We start from the raw sequence: 10571 nt of genomic DNA, 5'->3' as shown, positions 1-10571 counted from the left end.
CTGCAGGCCCAGCTCTGTTACTCTGAGGCATGTCTGTAACTGGCACACCAGAGATGCACGTGCTTTTGATGGGCGTGTTCACTGCTAGACACTTGGTCTCCAATCGTTATTTGCAGGATAGAGGAACAGTTTCCATACATACTGGAGTAGTGTGTACAATCCTCTTTGAGCTGGTCCAGCCCTTCAGGCTTTGCTCTGCCTCTTGATGGCATGCACTGCCACCATCCCCCGTGGCATCTGGGGCCTTTCTTTGTCCTGGGGCCTTTCTTTGTCCTGGGTTACCCACTCTGGATTCCTGTACCAGGGATGGTGGGTATCACACCAACTCCATCCAGTCTATAGGAGACCCTCAGAATTCCAGGTCATTCTCAGCCCTTTTGAACATGTCTCCAAAGTAACTGCTACTGACCCCCTGGAGGCACCTCTCCTTATTTGGGGGTTCGTAGGGTGCAGAGTGCTTGACATAAGGCTGCAGGGGCTCCACAGTACCAAAGGCAGTATATGTGGGTACACCTTGGGTGCTGGACAGATCAGTTACCATCTCTGTTGGGTCTTTTCCTTTTTTGTTATTTTGCTGGGGGAGTAATGCTGGAATGGATGATTGTTAACGACATTTGGTTCCCACTCACTCAATTGCGTCTGCCTCAAGCATGCAGTATGTGACAGTGACCCTTTTAGTTTCTAGATGAAGACCTGGATGATTAAAAAGGGGTACAAGTAGTATGTGCTCATGAAAAGAATCTCAAGCAGACTAGAAAGCGTAAAGTGAAAAGGTAAAAATCCCATGTTCCAGAACCGAGGTAACAATTGTCTTCTTTTGCATCTTTCCATATTACTGTTTCTTAACACGTGCATTTAGATATTAGAAGCATCGATTTGTCAAAAAATCTGTTGTCGTCATGGGAAGAAGTTATAGATATTGCCAGTCAGCTCAAGCACCTAGAAGTCCTCAATCTCAGGTATGAACTGGTGGCTGCCCAACTGCACCTGATTATGAAGTCCTAATCTCTCCTGCTCCTTCACAGCATCTCCACGGGAGTGAGGCGGGAAGGGCAGCTGAGCTGAATTTATTGAAGTTTAACGTACTCTTTAATATTCTTTGATTTTAGTTTTTTAAATGTTCAGTTCAGTCACTCAGTCGTGTCCGACTCTGTGCGACCCCATGAATCGCAGCACGCCAGGCCTCCCTGTCCATCACCATCTCCCGGAGTTCACTCAGACTCATGTCCATTGAGTCCGTGATGCCATCCATCCATCTCATCCTCGGTCGTCCCCTTCTCCTCCTGCCCCCAATCCCTCCCAGCATCAGAGTCTTTTCCAATGAGTCAACTCTTTGCATGAGGTGTCCAAAGTACTGGAGTTTCAGCTTTAGCATCAGTCCTTCCAAAGAAATCCCAGGGCTGATCTCCTTCAGAATGGACTGGTTGGATCTCCTTGCAGTCCAAGGGACTCTCAAGAGTCTTCTCCAACACCACAGTTCAAAAGCATCAGTTCTTCGGCGCTCAGCCTTCTTCACAGTCCAACTCTCACATCCATACATGACCACAGGAAAAACCATAGCCTTGACTAGATGGACCTTAGTCGGCAAAGTAATGTCTCTGCTTTTTAAATGGTCACATGAGGCGATTCATTAATAGAGAATGTGTTTTACTTTTGATTAGATGGACATTAGGTTACCATGTTGAACTAGAAGGTCTTCATGTTTTTTCACAAGCCTGACCATATAAGATGGGCCATCTGGGTACCTGTTATTTAACTGGGGAGAAAGAGATGTGATTAAAAGTGCTTGTTCATTCTGAACCCTCTAGCCTTTAACTGCTTTAGGAATGAGTTATTTCAGTGGAGGTACTGTTTAATTCACTTCTGATAAGGGCTTTTCACTGAGCTCTGTATTTTACTAATGTTTGCCAAGGCTTCTTGAGTATCTGATTAATTTTAATCTCCGGAGCTAACTTTCCAAGGGCTCAGCCAGGCTCCCCCTTTCACATCTGAGCCAGCCTCACAAATACAGGTGAGTTGTACCTGACAGGCAGGTTCCGCAGAGCAGATAGACAGGCCTAAATTAATTATTCTTCCAAATAGAGCAAAGAGTATATTTTGACCCATGGTATCACCTCCTCTAGAAATAAGGGTTAATGTGCTTTATTTAATGATAATGTCCTTCAAAAATGACAAGATATGGGGTACCTTCTGAAAAAAGATGTGGGGTAACTTCCGAGATTAGGATCTTGAGAGGGAACTTAAAGGGCAGCAATTTATATCGTCCATACGGACAGCAGGCTCTGTTCAGAAGCAAAATTCTAGCTCACAGTCCAGCACATCTGTAAGACTCTTGAGAGCAGGACTGAATTTTACAGCATCCAGAACAGCAGCTGACCTCACAGATCGATGCCTGAGGCTCGTGTTTCAGATAATCTGCAGCCTCACCTGGCAGCCTAACCCTATGAACACACCTTTTCATGTCAGATACCAGTGAATTGTGCATTGTAACTATTAAAAATTAGGTAGTCTTGACACATTTTGTTTTTAATATAATTGAGATTTAAGGTTGAAACAAACCAGACCCCTCATGTTAAATCCCAAACTGTTGCCAGTGACCATCTCAGTTGGGCCTCCTCTGTCGCAATAATAAGCTCATCATGTCTTTCCTTCTACACAGTGAAAATAAACTAACGTTTCCCTCAAGCTCACCTTCTCCAACCGGAGCATTTTCTACGCTGAAGGTTTTAGTCCTTAACCGGACAGGAATAACATGGGCAGAGGTAATCATGTATCTTTGGTTTTTTTGTTCAGTTGCTCAGCTGTGTCTGACCCTTTGCTTTTTACCTAGTAATAAGTAGTTTTAAATTCTTGGTTAAATGAGGGAGTGAAGCCCAGCGGTGGCTTCATTTTAATCATCCTGTTATCAAGATAATTATGTTCTTTTAAACAGCCTAACAGAAAGGGGTTACAAAATCCTCGTAGTTAGTAGAATTTTCTGTCTCTGAATCTGCCCTCTTTCTTGGCTCTTCTGGTTAGTTCTGGTGTCTCCTGAACAGTCTGCACAAAGCGCGTGCCAGGCTTTGAAAAGCCTTTCAGCTGCCCGAATTTCCCCGCATGTTCTTAGGGCTGAGGCTGAGCTGCAGAAAGGTTCTCATACCCTTTTCTTGTTTGGGATTCAGCTCCGCGAAGCCACTGCTTCAGGTACCCAGCTGGGTTTGAAAGCGGACTCTGAGTCCTGGGCCAGGCCGCCTCTGCAGTCTAGATCTGGTACTACTTGGCTCGGTCAGAGGTTGACTGACTCCACACACCGAGAACACTGCGGTTTCAAACCAAGTGTGGATAAGTGCAGTGTGCATCTGTGAAGCCCTGCCAGGGGACCTCTGGAGAGACAAGTGGCCTCGCCCTTGGGCCGTCCGTGCCTCCACAACCTGACTTCTTCCTTAGGGGCTTCTCCATGCAGAACAGGAAGGAAGGGCACAGTGGAGGTAGCAGTCAGCGTCCAGTGAGAAACTGTAAACATAGTTATGGAGAAAGTTTGTCCTATTAGCACATTCTCTATAAACCCAGATTGGCATCAAGACGTGAGGAAAGGTGTTTAACATCAGTTTCCTTCTGTGGGTGAACTGTTTCCAATAATGAGAATGTGGTAAGTTACCATCTCCAGTTCCACTTTGTACAGGTCAGGATATGCCTGGATGATGGGCGGATGCCTACCCTGATGGGTTCCGGGTGCCCAGAGTGTGTGCTCCCATGTTACTGAAGCTCTGCCCCTTACCACCACCAGCACTCCCGGCCTGAGACAGAGTCTGTACCAAAATGTCCAAAGGCATTTATTTCTAAAACAGGAGCCAAACTGACTTCATGTGGAAGTTCTAGTAATAAACACGCGGGGGAGTGCCTGAGGCCTCTTCACCTGACTTGAGTCTCCCCTCAGGTGCTCTGCTGTGCCCCTGGCTGGCCTGTCCTTGAGAAACTGTACCTTGAGTCTAACAATATCGTCATTTCTGAAAGGTAACCAGGGTTTACATCAATGCATCTGTCACCATTTAGCCATTCTTTTTATTTTTAGTTCAAAACACTTATATTTATTGAAATAGTTTTTCCAAACATCAAGAGTAAAGAGACGTAATCACATTCTCTGAGAAGTAGCTGTATATCATTTAGTCATTCTGAATAAATAAATGCTCCTAATTATACCTGATTTTTAGAAGAATTTTCAAATAAGAAAAACACTTACTATTCATTGTCCCCCCAAATTAGACTGTCAACTCAAACTTCACTAGAGGTTCTAATTGAGGAAACCCCATCAGAGTAAAAGTTTTAAGATAAATATTTTTAAGCTTTGAATTTTATTAGTTTTACATAAACATATGTAATTTCTAAGTGGAAGTTCTGTAGGATGACTGGTAAGGATTAAATAATGGATTTTAAATTAGCATTATCTGTTCAAGGTCAGTGTACCAATGTACAGCCCTCCACACCCCCAGTTTTGCGTCCACAGATCCAACCAACCACAGATTTAAAATACTCAGGAAAAAAAAAATTTCAGAGAGTTCCTTAAAAGCCAAACTTGAATTTGCCATGCATTGGAACTGTTTACATTATATTAGGTGTTTTAAGTACTCTACAGGTGATTTACAATATATGGACAATATATGTAGGTTATAGGCAAAGACTGTGTCATTTTATATAAGGGACTTAGCATCCTCAGGTTGTGGAATCCTTAGGAGTCCTGGAACTAATTCCCCAGGGATACCTAGGGATGACCTTGTATGTAAAAAAAAAAGCTTATTCTCTTCTGTCAGTTAAATAGGTTGTCACTTAATCCTCCTCTCTTGTTGATATTATTAATGTGTAAAATAAACATGGACAAGTTTATAGCAAATTCTCCAAGGAGTCAAATGAATGAAATTACTGTTCAGAATGATTCTATTTATTAATTATATAGACAGAGTTTTTTTAAAAAACTCTTAATTTTGGATTCACGTACATTTATAAGTAGTAGCCAGAGATCACCTGTACCCATTCCCCAGCTTCCCCCACTGGTAACATCTTGCAGAGCTATGATCAGTATCAGAGCTAGGACACTGGCCCGGCCAAGATAAGAACATTCCCACCACCACCAGGATCCTTTATGGTGCCTTTTATATCATACACTTGCCTCCCACCCCACCCCCACCCCCCTGATCTCTCCTTAACACTGCAGCCAGGTATTTTAAGGCTGTATCTTTGAAAACAAATCTGTGTGAAAAAATTTTTATCTTCCATACAGGCCAACTGATGTTCTACAGACAGTGAAGTTGTTAGACCTTTCCTCTAATCAATTAATTGATGAAAACCAGCTGTTTCTAATAGCGTATCTGCCCAGGTAACCTGCTCCTAAAATGCCTGTTACAATAGAATTTAGTAGATTTTTAGTGAATGGATCCTATGCTGTATATGCTTTCTCAGTGGAAATATGATACAGTGATGATGGAAATCCCAAATTCAGTTAATTCCCTTTGCGAAATTTTTATTTGAATTCACGAAATGACTTCTGAACCACGTACAATGTAGTCTATGCCTATACTGTGATACTCGAAGGATGAATATTTTGGCCCTGATGCTAATACCAAAAGTTTTCATTCAGTAAGCTTGGGGAAGTCCGTGTCTCTTTCCTGAGACTCATTTAGCAGTGAGCACAGCAGGAGGCACCAGGTGTTGTTTTGATGACTCGGAATCCAGCAGAATGTAGCACAGCAAGCTGCTCTGTGTGCCCTACACTGGACCTCATGGTTCCTCAGCATCACACACAGGATGAAAAGCTATGGTGCAGGAAAAAATGTACAGATCTAGTCTGCTCGGATAGCACGTGGCAGTTTATATTGTTCTGTGTAATCAAATTGAATGTTTTTACATTTCAGATTAGAGCAACTAATCCTCTCTGACATTGGAATTTCTTCTATACATTTTCCGGATGCTGGAATTGGTACTTAAGATTATTCAGTCACCCCTCCCCCGGCTCCCCCGCCCTTCAGCTCGCTCTCCCTTCTGCTGTGTAACTTAATTCTCTTTCTTCTAGGGTGCAAAACCTCCATGTTTCCTTCCTTGCAGTACCTTGTACTAAATGACAATCAGATAGCGCAGGTAAGAGTGTCTTCAGAATGTGTGCACTGCATTGTTACTTACTTCCACTCTCAGGATGCTGTTTGTAGACTCCTGCTCTTAAGGAGTATTTTAAGTTGAAAGAGAAACACTTCCTCAGAGTAAAACTCCTCATATAAACCCAAACTTCAGTTTCCACAGCACAGTTGTAAAGTACCTGGTCTTCCTGGTGGGTGCTCACTGTGGAAAACAGACAAATTCCTTGTCTCCGATGGAACTGGGGGCTTGCTTTTCTGTTACTGATTCAAATCTGTTGAAAAGTTAGCCTGAAACATGTTTATCTTCCTGTGTTTTGGATTTCAGTGGTCCTTTATGAACGAGCTGGATAAGTTGCAGAGTCTGCACGCGCTGTCCTGCACGAGAAACCCCCTGACTGAAGGCAGCAAAGACGCCCAGACCACACGGCAGTTCATCATCGCCAGGATTGGTCAGCTGAGGACCCTGAACAAGTGTGCGGTGAGTGCCAGTGTCCTGGGGAGGTATTTCTTAAACTGCAAACGAAATGGTCCAGTGTGAAGAGACGTTGGAGCGGAGGATCGTAAAGGTGGGCAGGTATCGTTTCCTTCAGATGGTATTACCCATGTGCACTTGCGTTGTGGCAGTTCTTTCCAGCCTCGCAGGTGGGGTTACACTTGGATGCCTGCAGGGGAAACCACTGTTCAGCTGCTCCAGTCCAATTTATTGTCACTTGAGCAGGGTTGGGCCGTGGAATACTAGGTACTCTCTCAGAAGTCAGCTACTCCAGCCCAACACCCTCATGCTGTGGCCTCGGGCCTCAGACAGACACCATCCAGAAACTGGTTTGTGGGCAGATACACTCATGAAGAAAAGGATAAAATTGAGATCCATTGTTCTTTCTGAGTAAACTCGTGGATCTGTGAATGTTAAAAAGGAAAGGTAGAAATTTGTCTCGTTGCCTCAGTTTGATTATTCTCTCCGGGTACCCAAGTACTTTTGCCTGGAAAATCCCATGGACGGAGGAGCCTGGTAGGCTGCAGTCCATGGGGTCACTAGAGTCAGGCACGACTGAGTGACTTCACTTTCACTTTTCACTTTTATGCATTGGAGGAGGAAATGGCAACCCACTCCAGTGTTCTTGCCTGGAGAATCCCAGGGACAGGGGAGCCTGGTGGGCTGCCGTCTAAGGGGTCGCACAGAATCGGACACGACTGAAGCGACTTAGCAGCAGTAGCAGGCAGTGGAGAAGGACAGGGTGCCAGACACACATATTAGAAAAATGCTTTAATAGATTTGCTTTTTTTCTCGCATCCCTGTAGATTGAACCAGAAGAGAGACGTGGGGCTGAGCTCGATTACCGAAAAGCATTTGGAAATGAATGGAAAAAGGCCGGGGGACATCAGGATCCAGAGAAAAACAGGCCAAACGAGGAATTTCTCGCAGCCCATCCTAGATACCAGGCACTCTGCCTCAGTACGTACTGTGCGCCAGGGCCCTCGCCTGGGCTTGGGGGATCCCCACTGGGACAGGGTTTCCTGTGGGTGTTAGAGGAGGTCCTCCATGTTGTTGCTTTTCTCCATTGGGCAGCTAAATGGACAAGAGGGGCTCCTGCAGCTCGCGGGGAGCAGATAATTAAACAGTTGTCTTTAGAAAAGGTACATCTGAAGCACTTCAGCGGGGGAGGAGGGGAGAGCAGCTCTTTACCAAAAGCTCGTCTCTTCACGTACTCACCCAGCTTTCAGTTTCAGGAGGTGGGTACCACTTCCTCGTTTTAGGAAGGGCAGGAAGGACTCCAGGTCATTCCAACCCTGGCGAGTTTTTAATGAAGAGCATTTAACGTGGAACCTAGGCACTGGTATTCTTTGAAGCTCTGCGGGTAATTTTAACGTTCAGAGTTGCACATTGTCTTCCTGAGCACTCGCCCATCCTGGCACCTGGTGGGCAGGGCGCTTTCTGACCTGCTCCAGCCTGGCTTCCTGGACAGTGGTGCTCTGACTCCAGGGCTCCTTGTCCCTGATGTACTTTCCATTTTGTTTTGACTTCATTTTTATTCCAAATTCCACTTTTATGCAATTTCTCTTTTATATCTTTCCTAATATGAGCTCACTGCATAAACGCTTCAGGCTGAAACATCTTTGAGGAAGAAAAGCTGCCTGTGGGAATTGCTTTCAAATTACTCCATTAGCTGGCCCGACTTCCTGGCCATTTAAGGTGAATTCTGAATCACTCAGGGGCAGGGAGGCAAAGGATCTAAAGCTGCCCTGCGGTATGGCTCAGGTCTCCCCTCCTGTCATGGTCTGGCCAAAGGTGGACGGCAGTCCCTCCTCCTCCTCTTTCTGCCTTGTGTGGAGGCTGCTTTTCCTGACAGTGTACCTGGCTTCCAGTGGTAGTTCTGAGCACCCAAGCCAGCACTGCACATACTGGCTGAAACCGGTGACAGTGCCCGGAGTGGAGTTTTTCTCAGGACCCAGGAAGGACAGGAACTGTGACCAAAGGTGGAATTTTGCATCTAAGTACCTGCAGGCACAGCCTCATCTCACCAGTCTCTCAGGATGGTGTCTCCCAGGATTAGTGATGCGACTCACAGATGACAGGAGGGTTCCAGGCTTGGAAGCAGTTGCCGTCTGTCCTTTCCTCCAAAAAATACAGTAACCAAGTAACCAGATAAAAGGAAGCAGAACCCAGGTTCCCATCCCAGCCGCAGCTGGGTTCATCCTGGGAAAAGAAAAGGCTAGGTTGACACTTACCTATACATTTCTCCGCCTCCCCTCTCCCCCCCCCCCCCCCCCCCCCCCCAGCCCTCCCCCACAGTGGCCTTTTGGTTTATCCTCTTTCTTTTTCATTTCTTCTTAAACAGAATACGGTGCACCTGAAGATGGGGAACTGAAAACACAACAACCATTTTTGCTCAAAAACCAGCTACTAAGTAAGAACCCCACATTCAAAGACTGCTTATTTATATTCGAGTCCTTAGATGCTAACACAGATGGTGATGAGTGAAAGTCGCTCAGTTATGTCTGACTCTTTGTGACCCCATGGATTATACAGTCCTTGGAATTCTCCAGGCTGGAATACTGGAGTGGGGAGCTGTTCCCTTCTCCATAAGATCTTCCCACCCCAGGGATGGAACACAGGTCTCCCCCACTGCAGGTGGATTCTTTGCCAGCTGAGCCACCAGGGAAGCTCTGATGATGACCTAATAAGGACTGTTTGTTTCTCTTAAGTAAATACCTAGACAGGCACTTTAATTTTTAAAGAAATGATCTCAAATAAACCTAAATTCTAATGTTGAACATGTTAGCAATCCCCATGCTTTAAACTTACTTACCAGTGTTATAAATGTAGGAAGTATCTGAATAGTGAGTTGAACTGTGATTTGGAAATTCATGAACTTAAAAACCTAGGTAACTGTCAGGAAAGAAGTACTTAAGGGAAAAGGGAAAGCAGCAGAATGTTGGTCCAGCTATTTTTGTTGCTGTAATTCAGTGAAGTAGAAACAGAAGGAATTTGAAACATCAGTAAGTCCTGTTCCTTTAGTGGGATTTGAGCTGCATTCTTTGCTCACTGCTGTTAATGTGTGTACGATTTAAACCCTTCCTCCAGCGGGGCTCAATTAATGTCAGTTAATCTTTTTACTTTCAAGCACTGAAGATAAAATGTCCCAATCAACTTGATCAGAAAGTCATAGAGAAACAACTGCCAGGTAAGAATGAATGTCTCTCACCCCCCTTTCTACTTTTGAATCGCTGGCCCTCCCATGAGGCAGCTGGAAGTAGAACAGTTCATTCAGAGTGTGGGCTTTTACAGCTTGTAAGTGTTCACCAGTCTTCTACATTCTAAAATACAATTGATCATGCTAAACCTACTCCTCCTGTGCACGCCTCCCTGCCAAAAAGTTCGAGTCTCCCGTAACTTCTTGGCTTGTCTAGAAAACAGTTTTGTTAGAATCAGGAGCCCGTATGTGTGGTTACTTCTTTACCCAGAGGCAGGAGCCTAACGGCTCACCCTTCAGGGGCTCCCAGAGGCCCTCTGCTGGCTAGTTCTCACAAGACTGCTCTGGGGGCTTTTCTGGGCCGGAGAAACAGAGGCATTGGCTTGAGTGCTTGCTACTCCTTAACCAGTCAGGAGCCCCTGCAGAGACAGCTCGTGGACACTATTTACTGGACACATTTGAAATAGTTTTCCGTCAAAAGATCAGTGTAACTTACTTTTCACCCAAAAGAGAAATATAGTCTAACTCTTAAGATTAAACTTGATTCACAGTTAAATACTAAAATATAAACAGCTTAAATTTAGCACAGTGAGGATTTGAAGAAGTAGAATATCATAAATGACTCTAGTGAAATACCTTTCTATTTGCCTGTCAGTGCAGTGAATTCACATTGATTTTTAAATTCATTTTTATCAATTAAAACAAGGTTATCCTGGTATTCCTTATGGAGGACTTTTGTCGTGCCCAAAGAAGCACCTTTACGATTGAAAACCAT

General features: G+C 44.7%; 1 protein-coding gene across 6 annotated transcripts in view; it reads left to right on the top strand.

The window, feature by feature from the left end:
• The window catches only part of LOC120865420 (tubulin-specific chaperone E), a 96670-nt gene that overhangs the window by 84304 nt on the left and 1795 nt on the right, over positions 1–10571 (top strand). For 5 of the 6 annotated variants that reach the window (XM_040242702.1, XM_040242696.1, XM_040242700.1 and 2 more), the window contains 10 exons: positions 860–959; positions 2660–2762; positions 3917–3993; positions 5255–5350; positions 5886–5950; positions 6044–6108; positions 6430–6582; positions 7404–7557; positions 8942–9010; positions 9728–9787. In XM_040242702.1, the coding sequence (XP_040098636.1) occupies positions 860–959; positions 2660–2762; positions 3917–3993; positions 5255–5350; positions 5886–5950; positions 6044–6108; positions 6430–6582; positions 7404–7557; positions 8942–9010; positions 9728–9787 (942 nt within the window). The remainder of the gene's footprint in view (positions 1–859; positions 960–2659; positions 2763–3916; positions 3994–5254; positions 5351–5885; positions 5951–6043; positions 6109–6429; positions 6583–7403; positions 7558–8941; positions 9011–9727; positions 9788–10571) is intronic. The other variant, XM_040242698.1, reaches the window with a different exon arrangement.

This window comes from Oryx dammah, unplaced genomic scaffold (genome assembly GCF_014754425.2).
Source record: "Oryx dammah isolate SB20612 unplaced genomic scaffold, SCBI_Odam_1.1 HiC_scaffold_6, whole genome shotgun sequence".
Lineage (NCBI taxonomy): Eukaryota > Metazoa > Chordata > Mammalia > Artiodactyla > Bovidae > Oryx > Oryx dammah.
The sequence above is the reverse complement of the archived record's forward strand: the minus strand, read 5'-3'. Positions and strand labels throughout refer to the sequence as shown.